Source organism: Mandrillus leucophaeus, unplaced genomic scaffold, assembly GCF_000951045.1.
Source record: "Mandrillus leucophaeus isolate KB7577 unplaced genomic scaffold, Mleu.le_1.0 Scaffold865, whole genome shotgun sequence".
Taxonomy (NCBI): domain Eukaryota; kingdom Metazoa; phylum Chordata; class Mammalia; order Primates; family Cercopithecidae; genus Mandrillus; species Mandrillus leucophaeus.
The window spans coordinates 367116-391136 of NW_012109419.1; the positions used below are offsets into that span (position 1 = coordinate 367116).

The following is a 24021-nucleotide window of genomic DNA, read 5'->3' on the forward strand; positions in this document are numbered from 1 at the left end:
GTGAGCCACTGTGCCCAGCCTACTTTGCACTTTGAATGGATCTTTTACCCATGCATGATTCTGCAGCCTCTGGTTCAATCCAGAAGGCACCATTCCTTGAGACAATCACTGCACTTTGGTATGCAGAAGTGCTTTATATGTATGTTAATACTTTCCATTTTGTCAAATACAGAATATTATTAAGATGGTTCAAGTTTTAAAAAAAAGCATTAGTTTTATGGTGTCTTCATGAGCATTCTTAAATGAAACCTAGTGCATGACCGTGAAGAACAGCACAGTGGTACCACTGTTTGTGGATGACAAAAGGTCTTGGATATTCCCAGGGTCTACAGACTACTCTTTCGGAACTGCTGAGGCAAAGGAATAAATGAATATGTAGCTATATATTACATAGCATGTGTGAAGTTCTTCAGTATCCCCATCCTTTCAGAAACCAAAAAACAAAAGAATCCTCCCTCCCTAAAAACACTCCTTATTTAAAAATGAAAACAAGACAAAACAACTACAAACCCCTCAACATAAAAACCATAAAGTAGTTTATGCTAAACGTTGATTCACCCCTTAAAAAGAGAAAGCAAGTGTTCCCTGGGCTTGGCTAGTTTTGGTCTCTATAAGCAGCACTCCTGTGGACTGCCTTGACTGAAGCTGGATAGCTGTGTGGCTTTCCAGAGAAACGTAATGATGGATCTAGGAACTGCTTCTCTGGAAGATGAAGTCACTTGGGAATTCCTTTCAAATCCTGTCATTGCTAAGGTGTTTCGGATGCTATCTGGTTTAAGTGATTTTTGATATTCAATTTCTTTTTTTCTAATTTAGAAGGTTGCAATAGCAGTTTCATAGATGGGCACGCCTTGTCTTTCAAACCTATATTGATTTTGCGTTTTGAAAATAAATTTTACTTGGAGAGCTTGTCTGAGGTCAGGGTGTCTTGAATTGTACCCTGGACCTCCAGATCCTGTTGCTCCAAAAGGTGGAAACAATCTGAAGGTCCATCAAACGATGAATAGATTAAAAAATGTGGTCTATCTATACCATGGAATATTATTCAGCCATAAAAAGGAAGTACTGATTGCAGTTGCAACATGGATGAACCATGGTCCCATAATGATTCCATTTATATAAAATGTCTAGAATAGGTAAATCCACAGAGACAAAATAAACATATATATAAGTAGTTGCCAGGGTCTGGTAGGGAAGGTGTGGAGAAACAGGGAGCGATTGCCAATGGATATGGGGTTTCTCTACTGGATGATATGAATGTCTGGCATTAGATAGTGGTGATATCTGCATACTTCTGTGAATATACTAAAAAACCACTGAATTGTACACTTTAAAGGAGATAACTTTTATGGTATGTGAATTATATAAGCCAAACAAACAAGCAAGCAAACTAACTCACTGTAATTTTCCTGGCCTCCTGGGTCAATATTCTACACTTTAATTAAATATTCTTACCATGCTCATTCCATGGCCTAGACATTGAAAAGTATTTACTGTTGTAATTTACTGAGCAATCAATAAAGGATATTAAAATCTTAGCTAGAATATGAAACCACTGGCTTCTTTGCAATACTCACCATGCTTATGCCACATGCTCTTGGTAATTCATTCACAATTTGCTGAGTGCCTACTACAAGCTACGCACTGTTCTAAGCACTGTGAATGTAACGAAACTACTAATTACCTGCCCTTCTGAAATTTCAATTCTAAAAGAGGAGAAAGACCATATAAAAGAAACAAACATATCAAAACTTGATTGACAAGTACCATGAAGACATACAGACTGACAAGGGAATAGAGCCTAGGAGCAGTGGGGGCAGGCGGTGGTTGCTCTTTTGGACAGCATGATGTGGGAAGGCCTCTTGAGCACAGACCTGAGGTGTGGGCAGGGAGAGAGTCAATTTGAGTATCTGTTAAGAATGGGGAACAATTCTTTGGAGGTGGAGGATTTTGTTCTAAGTATGCTAAATCTTTATGGACTTCTGAGGAGGGAGGCACCTGGCCGGATTCATGTTTTGCAGGGATCACTCTGGCTACCTATGGAGAGATCAACAGTGGGCGGCAGCAGGCAGCACTCTCTTCTCTTGGCAACCATTAACTGATAGACAGTAGGTATGGCCTGTACTTATAAAGGACTGACAATTCCTTGGGTGTACTGTGTGTTATGTTTTTGATTCCCGTAATATTGAAGCAGGCACACTGAATGGTTGGTGTCTTCCCCAGGATCTCAAGGCAAAGTCGGCTCCAAGACAGAGCAGCACCAGCTTAAGAATCACAGGGATCTCTTTTCTAAAGTAGCTATTTAATCACTTTTATGTGTATAGGAAATGCACCATGATCCTCTCTCTCCAAACCGAGAGAATAAAATCACTCCCCTCAAAATGAGCAGAGGAAAAGCTAATACTCCAAGATGAACATAAAAACACATTAAAAAACCTCATCTAAAACACTGGCTCAAGTATACTTGAAAATACCAGCACGTCTGATTAGTTTCAGTATAAAGAGCTTGATACAAGCCTCATAGGTATAATAAATAGGCTACATAAAATATTAGCACTTATTGTCTTCAAACTATACATCAACAGAGGGGAAAAAAAGTCCTAAAATTTAACTCTCTGCAACTTTGGAAAACATGAGAAGTAAAGAAGAAAGGCTTTGCATATATTAAATCACTTTGCTCCCAAAGGAATAATAAAAATCTTCAAAGTGTGTACAAGTTTTGGATGCATGCATTTTAGGTTAAGAGAAATATCATACAATGAAACTGCTACACTTTTTAACATACACTGACAATGAGTTATTTTTCTAAAAAAGTAAAAAGTCATCTCTTTGCATTCATATCCCTTCTACTTACCATACTGAAGGGCTTTTAGTGGAAACCAAAACAGAATAACTGAGTGGAAGAGGCCATTTAAACAATGAACCCAGAAAACCTGAGGGAAAACAAAAATCCATGAGAACCATTTGCGATAAACTAGCTCTGTGAACTCTGACCTTTCTTTTTATCTATGAGCTAGATTCACAAAATGTGTTTCTGTCGGGCCACCACTGTGAATTAATAGAACTGACAGACACTTTCTGCCTCTTAGACTTTCATGGGTCATTTATTTATTTTTATGTTTCTCAAAATTCAGCTTCACTTGAATTTTTTTCTGCCCCTCAAAAAACAAATTTAAATTTCTGCCTAAAAAAGAAAATAAAATTTAAAATAAAAAAACGCAGATTCTGAAATTCCTTAAGTGCGACTATTTTCATAATTCCAGAAGAACAGACTTTTAAAAGATTATAATTTGGGGAAATCCCTTTCTTTTCCCCATGTCCAACTATAAACTTTCCAATGCTAAAGATGTAATGCTTTCTCTTATCAAGAGATACAAAGATACTCTATACTATACTCTGCAGGGTATCAAGATATATACTTGTTATAGCCAGTATAACATTTAAATTATATAATCATACAAATAAAGCACTGTGACTATGACTTTACTAAAGGCTTTCACAATTTAACACCTGTTAATACCAAGTTTTGTATAATTATAACATCATATAATAGTTACCACTTTTTATATCTATTGTATTTTAAGAACAAGAGAGCAAGCATCACTGGTACTTTCTTTGTAACATGGATGTGAAAGATTAAGTTATAGAAAAACTGTTTAGAATTCTTATGGCCCCTCTGAACAGTTGTAGTTTTGTCATTTAAAAGTGCTTCTTGCAAACAAAACTTATGCTAAATAAAATTGGCATGTATTAATAGTTTTAAGCTGTTCAAACAACAGAAATTAAGTTGCCTGCCTCCCAAAATTTTCCACTGTGAGCTCAATCTCTTTTGTTAGTTCTCCCAGCCACACTGGATTGTATGATCCAATTTACGCTCCAATACATTACACATTTGAACTTGTGTTACTCATTAACCTTTGTCTCTTCTCCTCACTATGTCATTACCGCAAGTTTTTATTTGACAGAAAGCACAGGTGGGTGCAAGAAAAATTAGTTCTACTTTTCCATTTTCCTGACTGATACTTATTGTCACATGCTAATCCTTTAACCCCTGTCACGACCTCAGAACCTCCGACCCTTTTTACCATAACAAACGTAAGCATCATCATTCAGGGCAACAATGCTCCCGCACTTGGAACCCCCAGCAACTGCTGTGTATACAACTATGCATTTTGTAGCCATTTATCCCTGAATTTTCAAACACTTATATTAGATTGAATCAAAGACTTTTCACTGAAATCACTAGAAAAATCCATAAACCCTGTAAAACAGAGTTGGCAACTCATGTATATAAACTATACTCAAATGGCTAGAGAAATTGTATAACCGTTTTGGGTTGATCTGATGACTTGTCTGAATGCTTGGGCTCTACAGATAATGAAAAACTTTTTTCAACAATAAAAGATACAAGGAATGATGCCCACACATTAAAACAATATACTACCCGCTAAACGCTTTTCCTGGCCACCAAAATGTGTCCAAGTTGCCATGTACAGAAGAATGTGCCTTTGCAGGAATGATTTTGGATAGTTCTATGAGGATCAATTTATGTTTTTAAGCAAGAATGGCACGGCCAAGTTTGTGGTTGGAGGCTAACTTCAGAGACAGTATTATGGAGCCCACGCTTTGGTAGACTAGGCCTGTGGCTGAGGTTGGTTGGTGAGAATTATTGTTAATATACTAGTAGGCCTGGAACTTCCCCAGTTCTCAGATCACTTTTTCAGGGGAACCAGAGGCCATAGTCTGATTGTGGCTTGCCATCATTTGCAAATGCCCACCACAGGTAATGAAAAACATTACAGCAATGTGATGAAATTTAATACAAACTGGGCATCACAAATAAATTTAAAAATCCAAAAGTTAAACATTTAAAAATGAAAGCAGAGATACTGCATATTATAAATAGTATTAGTTTTAAGAGAGCCCACTAAAAATACTTTTTGAAACCAATGGCATAAGTTAAATAATCCTTCAGTCTGTCTGTTCTGAGCTAGCCAAATTCATTTATTTAAAACAGTGCCATCAAGTTGTATGCGTGTGTACAGCTGGATACATAGGCACAGTGTGTTCATGAAGATCACATCTCAGAAGAAGAATAACGTCTTGTCCATAAACCTAGCACTATTATTTATGCTGTGAGGTTAAAGGCACCAAAACACCTGTTTCACTTATTCTCCTGGCATATAGAAAATGCCATTGAAAAGCTTTATGAATTCCTAAATATTTAAAATATCCTACATTAACTGTACTAAATTCAAGACATTGAGTTAAGATTATATCTAATTATCAGTAACATGCTAATAAACATGCACGATATTTAAGCAGAAACAATTCTGTGAAGGTGTATTTTATTTGTTGCTTTCATAACACCAATAAAATATACAAATGTTAGTTTCAAAATGACACCTACTTTGATTGTTGTAATATTAAATTTTTTCCTCCTCATTCACATTAAACAAGAAATTGTTACCAATGGAAACACTTTAGAATATATAATTGCAGGAAAGTAAACCATACAGAAAATGATTTTTTTTGTGTGTGTGTGTCTAGGATAAATGCTATTGGATCACACCCAGAATGTGATTTTAGATAAACTGTTGGATATTTTATCTTGTATTTTTAATTTTATGGCTTGGAAATACTGAGTACTATTTCCCAGAGACTGTAATTTTAATGCCTGACACAATCGATCTAAAATTCTAATGAGGACAAAGATATTTCACAAAATGGAAAATTAGTTAAGGAACAATAAAATACTTCTCACTCCTTTACACACATAAAGCCAGTCCTTACCAGTCCTAGATGACTAGCCCCTGTGAGGAGTGAGCATGTCACCACAGCACTGCAAAAACAGAAGGCCGGAGAACCAAAAGGACAATGATTTTTATACATCAGGCCAGCTTTACTGCTGCCTTGCAAACCCAAGTGAATTTGATTACATTTTAATTGTAAAACACACAAAAAACCCCAAACTCAACTAACCAACAAAAAACCTTCTCTGCCTGTATCAGAACCTTAAGAAATATGACTTGCCATAGTCAGTACCCTGGAGTTGTCTCAGGCTAGTATATCCTTGGCCTTGGAAAACCACATACCCCATGTAATGAGGGCAGTAAAAACAGACCCACCAAACATGTCCCAGCCAGGGCACCGCGTCCTACCTTGGTGTTGAAGTCCAGGGCATTCTGAGATGTTTTGTATAATTCAGGGTACTTCAACATATTCTCTTTTCTGCACGATCTCTCAAATATTCCAAGAGTTAAAGGAGGCATTGCTGTAAACATCTAAAGCACACAAACTGGTCATTATGTCAAGCAGCCAAATGCAGGGTGAACCTTTATCTCCAAGTATTCAATGAAACAGGAATTATCAAATGTCCTAAACTTACCACGTTATAAAGACCTATACACCATCTTTCAAAGAGGATCTGTCCAGAAAAGCCATTAACAAAGGCAAACCAGATCTAGGAAAAAAACCCAAAACCCCCAAAATTAGAATACAAAAACATAAATGCATTGCTTAGAATCTGTTGTATACTCAACTGCTGCATAATAGGAGCATTAACATATTATACTCATGATTCTTTTGAAAATGACATTTCTTTGGTTTACTTTCTGATTCAAAGAGATGTTTTCATAGGGTATTTGTTATTTATGTCAGAATTGGTCCTGCTTGCTGAATCAAAAAAGAAATATATGAACAGGAAATCACGATTTAAAAATGAGAAACAATCTTGTTTTTCTTAATAGTACTTTTAGAGAATATATGTATATCTCATTAAAATTTTACAGCTTCAATTCCCTTAAAAATATCAGGATGCAGTTATTTAAAGATTGTTTTTTAAAATTATAAAAGTAACACTTGTTTATTTAGGAAATAGTTTCCTGCAATAATACAATCACTATTTTCATCTGCACTGGTTGTATAGTTCACTTAAATTCACAAATTTACCTTACTGGAAACCTGAATACAGACAGTGTCATACTCTGCTCCTCCCCCTTAATATTATGTAATATGCATTTTCTTAAGTTGTCACATATCCTTTAAAATGATGTTAATGGATGTATAACCTCTACAATGCGGATGTAACTATTTTGGACCTTTAGCTGGCTTCCAGTTGTTTGCTATTATAAAGAACTCTAAACTGAAACCATACATATCTCTTTTTCCTTAGGGTGAATTCTCAAGGTGGAATAGGTCAAAGTACATGAGTTTTCTTAATAGTTCTTGATAATCACTGGCACTGGAATGTTAAATTTGAGTTTATATATTAAAATATTTTACTTAAATTTTATTCACTGATAAAACCCTATCTTGACTAGAGCATGATGTTCTTACATATTTTACAATTCTCTTTAAAAGAGAAATCTTAACTTTGGAAACGAAATTAAGGGACAATATGGACAAAAGTTTCTCCAGCATGTTTAAAACATAAGAAAAATTAAAGTGACTATTAGTAAACAATAGTACCTACATTATTGTTTTTAAAAAGCAGACCTGAAGTATAACTAAAAATCAAATGCACCTGGGAGAGTACAAAGCCTGGCCCAGCAACGAGATTACATAAGCACAAATACAAAAACAAAACCTAACAACAACGACAACGACAAAACTGTTAGAAGAGAGCAGTCTTGACATGCGGCTCAAGTGAATTTTTGAATCAGAGTTGCAGGGAATTTGCTACACTTCACGTTTCATTTAACCTCATTATGGAAGCATGAATTGCTACAAATTCACCATTTATCAATATGTACCCAGGCTGGCCTCCCTATGACCAGGTTCTGTACCCACACTGATCTTCCTTTTTATAGTGGAAAGGAATGATTGAGCATGTATAAAAACTAATGTCTGCTTTATGAGATGGAAAAGAAAACAAAGTAGCAACAGCACATTAAAAATAAGTCCAAATTGTGTTAGAGCTGTAACACATATTAACTACAACAATAAAACAAAAGCAGAGAAATTAGAGTCAAACCTGAAATTCTTACTTGCTTTGCTACATATATTTATGGAAAATTTTTGATAATTTGCCCTAAACAAATAGCCAGATCGTTTGATGCATGCAAACTTTAAAATAACTGAGCATCTTCACATGAAGTGAAGTTTCTTCTTTCCTGGCGAGTATACACAAATTGACAAAACAGACATTAATGCTCTCTATTGTGTTTTCACATTTGGCCTGAGATGTGGATTATGTAAATACCTATTTGGGATACTCAGAGTGATGGGGCTATTTTCCACGAAGGCAATTGTGATCTACTGTAGTAAGTCATTCTAAAAAGCTCTTTCAGATTTCTTAAGGTATGATGGAAATATAAGGAATTTCAAAACAAACTTTCAATTATGGCCTCTCTAATCTATGAAGACACAGTCTAACCTCTGTTGGTCTGAAGAAAGCCGAAGCGCTCTGCATACCAAATTTGTCTAACGGACATGATTTGGCTCAAAGGTGGTAGTTCTAAATGCATTTGCAATCATCAATACTGTACAATGAGAAGTTTATGTTAGTAAGTTTGTGTGTGGGCAAACATTAGTAAATATGAATGGTCCCCTAGCTTCTTTGTACCTAATATTTGGTGCTGATTCAAAGGCTACTATGAGCTTGAAATTTAAGATCCTCCCTCAAATCAACATTTACAAGTTTCAAATTTGAAATAACTTGCAAGTAAACATGTTTGTTTCCAAAGCATATTTTAAAATGCATGAACTGCTTTATGCTTTATGGCAGTTTTTAAGTGGAAAGCTATCAACACATTTTTATCATTTTATTTTTCCTACTGAAAGGTAGGTGAACATGTTTTTAGAAATGTACTTCCTGAATTTTTAAGAGTTAATATTTTAATTTACTTTTAAAGAAGAACAAATGACTAGGTAAGAACAGAAACTTTAAATAGGGTACCTTACATTTTCACACCAATATTTTGACATTCAAGTTTACATATCTTAAAGGAGAAAGAGAAGGTCTTTAACAGTGAAGTAGTCTACCGGCAGGCTGATTTCAAGTTAGGCTGAGATTGTAGTTAATATGAGGAACATATCCCATGCAAAATAAAACAACACCTACATTATCCTAAATACATAAAAGTACCTCCTCTGATTCAACCAGAGTCATGGATTCAGAAAGAAAACACCAATCCCTCTGGGGAGGTGTTTAGGTTATTTAAATTCACAGGGAATTCAACTCCCAGCACCACTTGCTGGGACAGTATCACCTTATTGACTTTTATCAAAGCTTCTGGAAATTAGAAACACAACTTGGTTTTGAGATCTTCCCAGAAAACTTGGATGTGGCCAATCATTTGAAAGAAAAGGTCTTATTTTACGAGGAAGGAGTCAGACATATCAGAGAAATAAAAAAATCTCTCTTTAAAAAGAGCCAATAATTTAAACGAACACCTAGAGCTGCCCCTGGGCAGCTCCTGTAAGGAAGAGCTTTATACAACGATCTGACAAATCTGTATTCGTCTGGCTGTAATTTACAGCCATGGAATATCTAGATAGTGACATTCCTAAGCAATATAGCAACGAGAAAAGCAGTGTTTGTAGTTTTAAATCCATAAAATGCATAGTGTTCAAGACTATTCCTTTATTAGCAAAGAAATTTTAGACCTGCTTCTCCTGGCATTATTTTCTAAATTCCACCTCCCAGTAGAGGCGTGGCAGCTAAAGCTTCACATTCATTTTCCTGATGGAGCATTTCTGCATATTAAACAGCAGCTTACAAATAGTCAATGAGTCCTCTGCTCCCACGCCTGATCAGCACAAAAAACTGAAAGGAGAGATTCGAGACTGGCAGTTGTCCTCACTAGAGACATTCAATGATGTGTTTTCTGTCTATTCATTCACAGTATTGACATGAGCCATTAACATCTGCAGAACTTGTTTTAGCTGGCAAAAGTTGGGTATCTGGGAATTGATTTAAAAGGTCATTTCCAAGACAGTTGAATTATATTCAAAACACATTTCCACAAACTGTTGAGAAACATAAAAATGAGATTTCAAGTAAAGTTTAGAACTCACTTCCTTTTCAATGTGTAAAGAATTTGATCAGTGTCAAATATCTCGTGAAGAGGTTTTAAAATCAAAGGCAAGTGAAGTTTAGGGTTAATCAACCACAAACCACATAATGCTGGGCGTGAAACATGGCATGAAGATGGTTTTCATTTGAGTTTAATGTTTTTATTTTCTCATTAGTACATAAATTTTGTCTACTTCATTGTTGTCAATTTAGATTTAAAAAGCGACAAGTTGAGCATTCTTATTTTATAAAATTATCTTTTTATAAGCAGATTTATTGCTGGCAGTGGCTTTAAATTCCTGGTATCTTGATAAATCTATGTAAATAAACTGTATAAATTGATATTTGTTTGAATGTCAGTGTTCTGGAATGAGAAGAACATATAAATAGAAAAGCTAGATATATAGAAGGGATTGAGAATAGAAAAATAATTAACTTTAGAAAAGAACTACACATTTATATAAACAACAAAGAATATTTTTTTGGATCTCATAAGCTATTTTAGAAGTGCATTTTGCTTCAAAATACAGACTATTCCAGACCAAATCTAGCAGTAATGAATGAGTAAGTTCATTTAAGTACCTTGTTTATATTTCCACGTATTAGGTTATTTTATCTAACAGGTTGTAACCTTTTTAGTGACCATTATACAAAACTGCCTGTACACTTCAAAACTAAGTTTCAATTTTACTAGCCTGACTCATAAGAACTATGCTCAGTCAACATTTAACAAGGAGATAAGCATTCTGACAGAGGCACAAAGAACAGGTGAAGCAAATACACACCAGCCCCCAATGAAAGTGTCAACATACTGACTTTGTTTATACTGTTACTTCTCAGAGTAAAGGATAGAATATGATTTCCATATAGGAGATGGCTGGATCTTTTTTTTTTTGAGACAGAGTCTTGCTCTGTTGCCCAGGCTGGAGTGCGGTGGTGTGGTCTTGGCTCACTGCAACCTCTGCCTCCCAGTTTCAAACGAGTCTCCTGCCTCAGCCTCCTGAGTACCTGGGATTATAGGCGACTGCCATCACATCTGGCTGATTTTTTGTATTTTTAGTAGGGACGGGGTTTCACCATGTTGGCCAGGCTGGTCTTGAACTCTTGACCTTGTGATCCACCCGCCCCGGCCTCCCAAAGTGTTGGGATTACAGGCGTGAGCCACCGCACCTGGCCTGGCTGTATCTTTTTTGACAGATGTGTAGAAACAGTTAACAGATAAAATGGTAAAGTGGCAGGAATAAACATCTATTTGTAAGGGAACCCTTGGCAGGTTTATGAGGGTGTGGTGGGTCCTTGACAGGAGTGGGAGATGGAGGTTTCTTAACAATGGGAAGGCCATTGTCATGATCTGCAGAGCTCCAACAGGAACATTGATAACACCTATAATTATTATAAATATAGCTTCTGACAATAAAAAGGCCACTTTTTTAAAAAAGGCAAATAACATATTTATTATGCCTTGATTAACCATTCAGTTCACTTACTTACCTACCATTGCTGTGCTGCCCAGCATGGTAGCCACTAGCCACACGTGCTCTTGAACACTTAGATGTGATTAGTCTAAATCGAGATGTGGTATAAGTGTAAAATATACTCCAGATTTTGAAAACTGAGGATGAAGGATGTAAAATATCTCATTGATTTTTTTTTACAGTGATTACAGGTGACAATGATAATCTTTTGAATACATTGAGCTAGATAAAATATTCTGACATTAATTTTTATTTTTCTTTTTGCTAATGTGGCTTGCATTGTATTTCTGTTGGCAAGTGATACAGTTTGGCTGTGTCCCCAGCCAAATCTCATCTTGAATTCCCATGTATTGTGGGAGGGACCAGTGGGAGGTAATTGAATCATGGGGGCAAGTTTTTCCAATGCTGTTCTTGTGATAGTGAATAAGTCTCACAAGATCTGATGGTTTTAAAAAGGGGAGTTCCCCTACACAAGTTCTCTTGCTTTGCCTGCTGCCACCCACGTAAGATGTGACTTGCTCCTCCTTGCCTTCCGTCATGATTGTGAGGCTTTCCCAGCTATGTGGAACTGTAAGTCCATTAAACCTTTCTTTTGTAAATTGCCCAGTCTTGGGTATGTCTTCATCAGCAGCGTGAGAACAGACTAATACAATAAATTGGTACCAGTAGAGTGGGGTGCTGCTGAAAAGATACCCAAAAACGTGGAGGTGAGTTTGGAACTGGGTAACAGGCAAAGGTTGGAACAGTTTGGAGGGCTCAGAAAAAGACAAGAAAATGTGCCAAAGTTTGGAACTCCCTAGAGACTTGTTGAATGGCTTTGACCAAAACGCTGATAATGCTATGGACAATAAAATCCAGGCTGAGGTGGTTTCAGATGGAGATGAGAAACTTGTTGAGAACTGGAGCAAAGGCAACTCTTGTTATGTTTTAGCAAAGAGACTGGCAGCATTTTGCCCCTTCCCTAGAGATCTGTGGAACTTTGAACTTGAGAGAGATGATTTAGAGTATCTGGTGGAAGAAGTTTCTAAGCAGCAAAGCATTCAAGAGGTGACTTGGGTGCTGTTAAAGGCATTCAGTTTTGTAAGGGAAGCAGAGCATAAAAGTTAAAAAAAATTTGCAGCCTGACAATGCAATGGAAAAGAAAAATCTCATTTTCTGAGGAGAAATGGAAGCTGGCTGCAGAAATTTGCATAAGTAACGAGGAGCCAAATGTTACTCCTCAAGACAATGGGGAAAATGTCTCCAGGGTTTTCATGGCAAAGTTTTCATGGCAGCCCCTTCCATCACAGGCCCAGAGGCCTAGGAGGAAAAAGTGGTTTTCTGGGCCAGGCCCAGGGTACTTGTGCTGTGTGCAGTGAAGAGACTTGGTGCTCTGCATCCCACTCACTCCAGACATGGCTGAAAGGGGCCAACATAGAGCTCAGGCAGTGGCTTCACAGGGTGCAAGCCCCAAGCCTTGGCGGCTTCCAGGTGGTATTCAGCCTATGAGTGCACAGAATTCAAGAATTGGGGTTTGGGAACCTCTGCCTAGATTTCTGAAGATGTATGGAAATGCCTGGATGCCCAGACATAAGTTTGCTGCAGGGACTGGGCTCTCATGGAGAACTACTGTTAGGGCAGTGGAGAAGGAAAACGTGGGGTCAGAGCCCCCACACAGAGTTCCCACTGAGGCACTACCTAGTGGAGGTGAGAAGAGGGTCACTGTCCTCCAGATCCCAGAATGGTAGATCCACTGACTGCATTGTACACCTGACACCGGCCTGTGAAGGCAGCTGGGAGGGAGGCTGTATCCTGTAAAGCCACAGGGCGGAGCGGCCCAAGACCATGGAAACCCACCTCTTGCATTGGCTCGACCTGGATGTGAGACATAGAGTCAAAGGAGATCATTTTGGAACTTTCAGGTTTTACTGCCCTGCTGGATTTCGGACTTGCTTTATTTTGGCCAATTTCTCTCACTTGGAGTGGCTGTATTTACCCATTGCCTGTACACTCATTGTATCTAGGAACTAACTAACTTGCTTTTGATTTTACAGGCTCATAGGCAGAAGGGACTTGCACTGTTTTGGATGAGACTTCAGACTGTGGACTTCTACACTACTGCTGAAATGAGTTGAGACTTTAGGGTATTGTTGGGAAGGAATGATTGGTTTGGAAATGTGAGGACATGAGATTTGGGGGGGGCCGGGGCAGAATGGTATGGTTTGACTCAAAGCTCATCTGGAATTCCCATGTGTTGTGGGAGGGACCCAGTGGGAGGTAATTGAATCATGGAGGCAAGTCTTTCCTGTGATGTTCTAGTGACAGTGAATAAGTCTCATGAGATCTGATGGTTTTATAAAGAGGAGTTCTCTTGTACAAGCTCTGTCTCTTTGCCTACTGCCATCCATGTAAGATGTGACTTGGTCCTCCTTGCCTTCCGTCATGATTGTGAGGCTTCCCCAGCTATGTGGAACTGTAAGTCCATTAAACCTCTTCCTTTTGTAAATTGCTCAGTGTTGGGTATGTCTTTATCAGCAGTGTGAGAACACAGTAATACAGCAAGCTCCTGGAGGACAGGAACCATGCTTGATTTACTTTGTAGTTGTTGGACTAAGCCTGGTGCCTGGGCTCTGTAGGTGCTACAAATTGTTCACAGAACAAAATGCATCCTTTTAAAAGTGGTATTCCTGACTCGGGTTTTCATTTTAAAAATTATGTTATGTTTGACACATAAAACGGATTCTACAAATCCCTTGCTATCCAGACACAGAAACTAAAGATTCTGATAATTTTTAGACAAATTTCTCATCATCTGAACTCTTGCTACTCACCAAACACAGAAATAAAAACAGATCTGGATAGAGAGGGATCCTTGTATATAACAAAGATCTAAGTTTTGAAACATAATAGGAACAATGAGGCAACAATACTAGCAAAGCTACCTGCATATTTTTCCTGATTGCACTACTTTGTCTCCTCTCAGAATTAGAAGTGCTAGCTTAGTTCAATGTTTCTCATTTGCTCACCTTTTTTAAAAAATAGGTTTTCTACATGTGTATTATCCCTCCATGGTGTATTGCTTTCTTCTGTATGTTTTTGAGCTTTATTAAAAATGCAGTTAAGTTTACAGACTAATTTATACATTAGTAATAATGTACTTTTAAAATTAAATACATTATTATCTCATTAGCAACTCTAATTCAACACTTCTTATCAACACAACATAACATTTTTAGCTAGAATTTAAACATAATTCTCCACGGCTGACAAACATTTTTTTTTTTTTGAGGTGGAGTCTCACTCTGTTGTCCAGGCTGGAGTAGAGTGGCACAATCTCAGCTCACCACAACCTCCACCTCCTGGGTTCAAGTGATTCTCCTGCCTTAGCCTCCCGAGTAGCTGGAATTACAGGTGCCTGCTACCATGCCTGGCTAACTTTTGTATTTTTAGTAGAGACGAGGTTTTACCATGTTGACTAGGCTGGTCTTGAACTCCTATCAAGTGATCCACCTATCTTGGCTTCCCAGAGTGCTGGGATTACAGTCCACCTTTTTGTTTTAATACATTTAGAATTTATAAAAAGTTGGCAAATAAAAGATTAATTAAAACAATGAGAAAATGTCTTCAAAAAGGAAATTTCTTTAAATATGTATGCAAATGACAAGGATTTAAAATTTAACCTGCTATTACCTCGATAATATAGAGCACTATATTCTTGTAGAAGCAGTATAAGATGCACTTGGAGACTCTGTTATAGTTCCAGGCACCATGAATCATCAGTAAATTCTTCAAATATTTGAACTAAAATGAGAGTGGGAAAAAATTAGTATTTTCCTTTTCAAAGCATCAGTTGACTTAGAGGAATGATGTGTTTTGCAGAAATGACGCTTTACCTGAGCTATGGAGTAATCAGAGGAATTAGCTGCCTGCAGGCCTTCATTGCCACTGATACCAACACCAACGTGTGCTGTCTGTATCATGCTGACGTCATTTGCTCCATCACCGATTGCAAGCGTTACGACTTTGACTTGTTTCTTAACCATCTCAACAACTTCAGATTTTTGAAGAGGAGAAACCCTTAAATTGAAACATTATCAATTACTGTTTTCTGAAAAAAGGAATTTTGAAATGCCACTGTGTTGAAAGATAAAAGATGCAAAAGACCTTAATGAATAGTTCTCTGAAGAAACCTTATGATAAAGTTTTAGGTTTGCAAATGTTTACTCATCTGTTGACCTGGTTACCGTATTAAGAAAAATTAAAATAAATAAATAAAAACAAGTCTCAGAGGCAAACCCCTAGGTGACAGCTAGAAGAGAGAATGCTTTGTTAAGCATTAGCCTGCCAGAATGCTTGCATTAATATGTTAAAGAAATAACATTTGAGTTCAGAAATGCCTTTACTTCCTAACAAACATCAGAATTTCTAATTCTTCACTTACAAATTAAAAACAATGTCATAAATGCTGTCAAACACTAACTAAATCCTACACAGTAGCTGGAAAGTAAGAGTTTTGAGCTTCTGCAATCTGATCTTACATAATGGACTATATGCTTAAAACTCTACTTAAATTAATTCTCAGACACCATGGTAGATGCCAAATATCTGATGATGGTTCATGGGCTTCTTTTTCTTCCAAAGCCACTAACGGTCAAGTAGAAATCAAGCAACCTCTTATATAGATGCGGACCGGGAACAGAAGACACCAGTATCTGTATTAAAATCATATTTGGTATTAGATTTGGAGTTACTTTTCACAGACTTTTTAAAGCCATTTAAGAAATAAACATCAGGACAAGGGCAGAAGGGTTCAAAGACGGAATGCATCAGCATAATACACTGTCTACGCTGTATTGGAAACTATAGAGGAAAACAGGAAAACTACACAATAAATTGGTCTAACAAACTGTTAAGCTAATAATTAGACAGTAAGAGCTAACTAATGTACATAATGTTGATACAAGAAAAACATCTCAGAGCTACATTATTTATCAAGGTTATGTGGCATAGATGTCTAATAATAAATATCTGCTAAAATATCTGAAATATCATTTACTATTCTATTTAAAAATGAAGATCATTACTTTGAGAGAATCGATACATCTTTGTCCATTTTCCTGATCATTCCATAGGAAAAATTTTTAGTGGTAGATACTCTGCACAGATATGTGCCTTCAGGAGTCCCACTGCCCTTATGAACTGCTTCAGCCAGAGTAGCTCTGGTTTTTATTTCAAGTCTGAGAATCATTGCATTAGACTGTGAATTGCTTGTAGAGTCAATTGGTCTCTTCTTTGTATTTTTAGTACCTGATCCAAAATAGATATTCAATAAATGGTTGCTATATGAAAAAACTATTTTTAATTTTTTCTTTGGATTTCCTTTTACAATCTGGCAATAGTACAAAATGACACAACTGTGAACTCAGCAAGGAAATGAATGCCTATCGAGCCATTAGCAGGCTATTTCACTGTTAGCTTCATTTTTCTTCAAAGCAATTTTCATTTCATTTTCACATTTTATTTAATTTTTCTTACCAGGTTAATATAAACTAGTAAGTCCACTGGCTCTAGGTCAATGTTTAAACATGGACTATAGTTGACATTTAGTAAATGTCAAAAAGGAATGCTCACCAATAAGTGATCTAGAATGGGAAATGGGCATGAATAGAGAGAAGTATTTGAAAGCTTTATCAAATTCTCTTTAATAGTCTAACAGTATGAATACATTATGAAGTCACACCAAGGGTTCAATGGAACTAGGAAACAGTGATACTTTTTCCATAAACTAAACCTGTGATTAAGGAGAAATCTCTGCAAGGTGAGCTGATATTAGTGATTTTAAAAAAGCATCAGAAAAGAGTTAGACTAAATTTATTTTTCTTCATGGTGATCACAATCAAACACTGCTTTCTCTGCTTGATACTGTAATTTTCAATGCCCAAATTAAAATTGGCTGAGGATTTTCATTCAATTCTGTATGGTTAAACCAGGTGTTAAAAACAGAGTAGGATTGCCATTAGCAACAATGCCCATTTCAGAAAAAAAGATTAACGATATAGTGAGGGACATTTCAAAAGTACACTGCAGCTGCTACTAGCCAGAGCATCTGCTTCCATTACCAAGCTTTAAAAGTGAATGGCTGGCTGGGCTTGGTGGCTCACGCCTGTAATCCCAGCACTTTGGGAGGTTGAGGTGGGCAGATCACGAGGTCAGGAGATCGAGACCAGCCTGGGCAACGTGGTAAAATCCAGTCTCAAATAAAAATACAAAAAATTAGCTGGGCATAGGGGCGCACGCCTGTAGTCCCAGCTACTCGGGAGGCTGAGGCAGGAGACTCGCTTGAACCCGGGAGGCAGAGGTTGCAGTGAGCTGAGATGGTGCTACCGCACTCCAGTCTGGGCAACAGAGCGGGACTCCATCTAAAAAAAAAAAAAAAAAAAGTGGATGACCGTCTTGGAATAAGGTTGAAGATATAATGGATTTCCCTGACCATTAGTGATGTCAAGCATTTTTTCATATGTTTGATGGCCATCTGCATATCTTGAGAATTGTCTATTCATGCCCTTAGCCCATTTTTTGATGGGATTGTTTTTTCTCTTGCTAATTTGTTTGAGTTCCTTGTAGACTCTGGATATTTATTCTTTGTTGGATATATAGATTGTGAAGATTTTCTTCCACTCTGTGAGTTGTCTGTTTTCTCTGCTGAGTGGTCCTTTTGCTGTGCAGAAGCTCTTTAGAAATGCAAATCAAAACCACAATGTAATACCACCTTACTCCTGCAAGAATGGCCATAATAAAAAAAATCTAAGAAGAATAGATGTTGGTGTGGATGTGGTGATCAGGGAACACTTCTACACTGCTGGTGGGAATGTAAACTAGTACAACCACTATGGAAAACAGTGTGGAGATTCCTTAAAGAACTAAAAGTAGAACTACCATTTGATCCAGCAATCCCACTATGGGGTATCTACCCAGAGGAAAAGAAGTCATTATACAAAAAACATACTGGGACATGCATGTTTATAGCAGCACAATTTGCAATTGCAAAAATATGGAACCAGCCCAAATGCCCATCAATCAACAAGTGGATAAAGAAACTGTGGTATGTGTGTATATACATGTATATATATGTGTGTATATATGTACATATATATGTAAATATATGCAAATATACATGTAAATATATGTTCATATATGAAATATATTCCTATATGTAAACATATGTAAATATATATGTGTGTGTATATATATACAGATACACACATATATGAATGAGATGGAGTACTACTCAACCACAAACAGAATGAATGAATGGCATTCACAGCAACCTGGATGGAATTGAAGACTATTATTGTAAGTGAAGTAACTCAGGAATGGATAAACATTGTATGTTCTCACTCATATGTGGGAGTTAAGCTGTGAGGATGAAAAGGCATAAGAATGATACAATGGACTTTGGGGACTCAGGGGAAAGGGTGGGAGGGGGACAACAAATTGGGTACAGTGTATACTGCTCGGGTGATAGGTGCACAAAATCTCCAAATCACCACTGAAGAACTTATTCATGTAACCAAATACTACCTGTTCCCTCAAAACCTATGGAAATAAAAAATTAAAACAAAAGACATAATGAAAGCCTTCTTTTCTGATGACTCTGAAATATCAGTTGGTTGCTAAACAAAGATATTGGATTTAAGTGGAGATTCATAAAAAATAAAATACACATTCTTAAAATATTTAACTCAAAGTATAAATGTACAAATTGTGATGCAGGGCAAAGAACCTTACTTTGCACAGGGGTCTGCTGTTTGAAACTCTGCATGTTTTTGTAGCAGAAATCTCACTCAGGCATAGTCGATGGTTTGCTTCACTAAAATGAGACCAGAATGTACCATTTCCTTTCACCCCAGTTTATAGTTAGTTTACTCTAAAATTCGACAGCAATATTTTTTAGCAACTCAAAAAGTCTTTCCAGAGCATTATACCTAGATTTACCAGCAATAACTTTTACTCCATTATTTGGATGAGTTATGAGATATTTAATTAAATGATTATTTCAAGAAGTACAACAGGAATAAGCGTACTAGGGAACAAGCCCCACTTACAAAGCACCAAGTCAATTCATGGAAGCCAAAGAGCATGTACACACCTAAGAGCTTCTGGGTGTGAGCATAGCGTGCTGTGAGTACCTGGCAGAAGGCTGTAGGGAAGGAATGTGGCTGAAAGGGATTCAGGTTTGTCAAGCTGAAGTCAGCAAAAAAAGATCCACTATTTTTACAGCATCCACTTAAAAAATTGTTCCTTGCTACAAGGTGGTTACAATACAGCAAAAGAAAATTATAAGACATTAAAAATGAGTGTAACATAAAGCTTTCTGATATGATTGTCCCTCTTTGATAATTTCAGAAATCAACATGAGCTTTAAGAGGCCTCCCTTGATAAGTTAGAATTTGACTTGGCACTGGAAAGGAGAGGAGAATTCACTTCAGGTAACAGAAATAGCACATAATAAATTTTACTTCACATTCAAAATTCTCCAGGATATATGTTTTTCTACTGCTGTGTCTCCACCTCTTAAAAGATTACTCTACTCAGAGTTTATTTACTTTCTTGATGTCGGTACACTTGCTTCTAGATCCATACAATTTCCATATGAGTCTAGAACTACCTTACCACACAACAAGTTAATTCTTCCTATGTCTATCAAAAAATCACATATCCACGGCTGAGAATATCTAAAACCTAAACAAACGCCAATAGTGACTCAATGTATAATTCTGAAACATCATAAAGGCACTGTTTTCTTCCCTGAGATTGTTTTTTTTTAACCATTTGTGGGTCTGCATCCAGGATTTAAATTATTCACAGTTCTGTTCCACTGTTGCCTTTTCTTCTTTGGTAGAAGAGACTCCATGGAAAAAGACTACGTATCAAATGTGTACTGTAAATGTCCCTTTCTCTTCCCTGTGGCTCCACAAACAGAGGGTGGTCCTTCGTGATACAACCTAGATGTGCACTAAGTGTAATATGCTTTTCAGATATTATTTTGGCTGTAGTTTCTGCACATGTTACTCATTATTTTTCTTATTTGCTATGCAGTAACTCTCACTGCCCTGTGAACACTAGACCAGAGCACTGGAAATTTTTACCATTTAAGCTAAGAAATATATAGGTGGTCCATCTTATATGAAGCTTGTTTTGCACTCTTTTGATGGGATTAGCTAAATGAATCACCTTTCTAAATGAAATATGAAGATTATATGTACATATATATATAGAGAGAGATGTATAATAAAGGATAATTTAGGGAATTTTTTATAGGTAGCCAAAAGGAATACAATAATTTATCCTACTGGATTGTGTTTTGGGATTAATAACCTAAAAAATTCTTACATATACACAAAATGATACTAATACAATATGATCTCAAAGACTTATACTGGAAACTTAAAAATTACTATAAAGTTGCCTTTAGAAGGTAAATCTAGAAAACTTTTTAGGAAGAATATGAAGGAATATAGTATTTTCTAGTTCTCCTGAAATGTTTTATACAGTGACCAAGCCCAGTATTTACTAAATTTCTTTAACTTCCTCAAACTTTAAATTTGAGGTCTGTTCTAGGTGCCTGTTTAGAGGTCAGAATCATTAGTGAGGGGATCTGCTGTGCTTTTCTTTGCAACAAACTTCCTAAGATTTCTCCTGTGAATATCAGTGTATTTCCCACTGACTCATATTTTGTTGACTACTTAAAGAAATTACAAAAGGAGAGAACAACGTAAACTAGAAGATCTTACTTGAATCCTTCTGAACTAAAATTTGGCAGGTTCATTTATAAAATTTTACACTGAGAATAAATTAAGATAGAGCAAAAGAAAAAAACCTGATATACAAAAACTACAAAATATTGTTAATTACTCTAGAAACTCGCCATCAACTTGTTACTGGAATGAAAACAGCAGCTTACATGGCAAGTGTTAAAAAATGATACTTAGCAATACGGTACATAATGAAACATTCAACCACTTTTGGTAAGAAATTGCGCTATTCAAATGACTGATGAGTGAGAGCTCTCCTAGCCTCCAAAACCAACATCTGTTGATATATTGTGCAGTTGTGGGCATTCAGGAGACCTTACAATATAGGGGTGGAGTCTACAGAATTAAAATATAGATAGCCTTTCCATAGGACAAAAAAGGAAAGCAAATTTAAAAAATATTTCCTTTCTGCAATGCATTTTAGATATAAAACTCTTTTGTGGAATTTATGTGGTTATAGGTAAACATACTGCTGTCTGCTTCAATGATTCTGATAAGTAGTTTAAATAGGGACCGTTTTTATTGATGGTGTGTATTTGATTATACATATATGTGCACGTGTGCACTAATTAGCAAATAGACCTATGAAAGGCACTAAAAAGGAAACTCCGCCTAGTATAGATATTTATTATGGTATTCACACCAGAAAGCTTAGTTTATCTACAATACTGCTGTTCATTTTCTCTTCAGAAAATATCTTCTAGTTATGTTGAACCTAGCACTGTACTCAGCACACAGCAGATTTAAAAACGGTAGCAGGCTCTTCCTAAGCTGGTGCTTAGCAAGGAGAAGGCCATGTTCAGTTCAAACACCATGACTGTGAAGCCCAACAGTAAGAAACCAAACGAGTTAGAAGAGTCTGGCATCTTCCAGGCTCTTCTGGAGCTGGAGATAAACTCGGACCTCAAGGCTCAGCTCAGGAAGCTGAGTATTACAGCAGCCAAGGAGCCTAAGTTGGTGGTGGCCTGAAAGCGATCATAATCTTTGTTCCTGTTCCTCAACTGAAATCTTTCCAGCAAATCCAACTCCGGCTAGTACGTGAATTGGAGAAAAAGTTCAGTGGGAAGCATGCTGTCTTTATTGCTCAGAGAATTCTGCCTAAGCCAACTTGAAAAAGCCACACAAAAAATAAGCAAAAGCATCCCAGGAGCTGTATATGACACAATTTTTGAGGACTTGATCTTCCCAAGTGAAATTGTGTGAAACTGGATGGCAGTTTAAGTAAATTTAAAAAAGGGTCATAAAGGTTCATTTGGACAAAGCATAAGAGAACAACACGGAATGCAAGGCTGAAACGTTTTCTGGTGTCTATAAGAAGCCCACGGACAAGGATGTTAATTTTGAATTCCCAGAGTTTCAATTGTAAACAAAAATGGCTAAAGTATATTCAGTATACTTTAGCCATAAAGTATACTTTAGCCACAGTGGAAAAAAAAAAAAAAAAAAAAAAAAAGAAGGTAGTGGAACTAAATAAATGGAAATGTTACAAGACAGACACATTTGGCTGGGCGCAGTGGCTCATGCCTGTAATCCCAGCACTTTGGGAAGCTGAGGTGGGCGGATCATGAGGTCTGGAGTTCAAGACCAGTCTGGCCAAATACCAGTCTCTACTAAAATTCCAAAAAAAAATTAGCTGGGTGTGGTGATGTGCACCTATAATCCCAGCTACTCGGGAGGCTAAGCCAGGAGAACTGCGTGAACCAGGGAGATGGAGGTTGCAGTGAGCTGACATCGCGCCACTGCACTCCAGCTGAGGTGACAGTACAAGACTCTGTCTCAAAAAAAAAAGAAAGAGAAAGTAACATTGCCATTCTCATTCATTTTTGACTATTCACTGTTAAGAAGCAGAATCTGTTTAATAAGGTTCGTACCTAGAGTATAAAGGGAACTATGTAAAGGACATTGGATTCTCCAGGCTCTCTTTCATGTGTAGGGAAGACAGGAAAAAAATTATTAGGTAGAGAAGGAAACATTCACCTCTTCATGGGAAAGTGGGTATATTCAGAATGAATTAGGGCCAGCTGACAGCGTGCCTCTACACGCCACAGTAACAAACTTGTAATGTCACAGCCAGCTCTAAGCAACAGGAGATGTTAAAAGTTTTTGATATAAAAAAGAGCATGGTTGAGGCTGTTCCTAAAAACATTAATTTGGATTGCCCAAAGTATGTTTTTTATATATCTGAATATGATCTAGGGAAAGGACAATGAAAATCAAAATAAAAACTCAGAGGGCTCCAAATAAAAGTGGCTTCAAAAATGACTCTGAGGTTTCAAATTTGGGTGACTGGGAGAATGAGGGTCTAAACATAAATGGAAAAGGCAAGAAGAATATTGACAGCGGAAAAGTATCAGGGAAGTTCTAGATACTCAGAAGTTTACATAGTAGTGGGATACCCTAGTGGACTCATTTAAGTAGGCTGACTGAAAAGTTGGAACTGGACTTGGAAAAGACTGCAGAGTTGGGAATGTGCCTTCAGGTGTCATTCATTCAAGTATTTCATGATCCTTTAGTATGCGATTAAATCTCTGTGGAAGAACAGAAGGAAAAGAAAGCAGATCTCAGGACCTTTCTTCTGCCCCCAAGAGTTATTAAGGACTTTTATTGAGCTACTATCCTGGGAGTTAAATATTGTCAGCCTATATGATAGTAGTCCCTCTCTGTACACTTGCTCTGAAGAGATAGAAATTTTTCCTGTATGGAACAAGGCCATGCCACCTGTTTAGGGAGTCTT

General features: G+C 37.0%; 1 protein-coding gene and 1 pseudogene across 1 annotated transcript in view; one reads left to right on the forward strand and one right to left on the reverse strand.

Annotated features, from left to right (window-relative positions):
* The window catches only part of ATP8A1 (ATPase, aminophospholipid transporter (APLT), class I, type 8A, member 1), a 292825-nt gene that overhangs the window by 50416 nt on the left and 218388 nt on the right, over positions 1-24021 (reverse strand). Inside the window, exons 26-30 of the mRNA XM_011968920.1 lie at positions 15366-15549; positions 15163-15273; positions 6389-6463; positions 6162-6284; positions 2855-2933 (exon numbers count right to left, since the gene is read on the reverse strand). Coding sequence (XP_011824310.1) covers positions 2855-2933; positions 6162-6284; positions 6389-6463; positions 15163-15273; positions 15366-15549 — 572 coding nt within the window. The remainder of the gene's footprint in view (positions 1-2854; positions 2934-6161; positions 6285-6388; positions 6464-15162; positions 15274-15365; positions 15550-24021) is intronic.
* LOC105531101 lies at positions 21837-22653 on the forward strand (annotated as a pseudogene).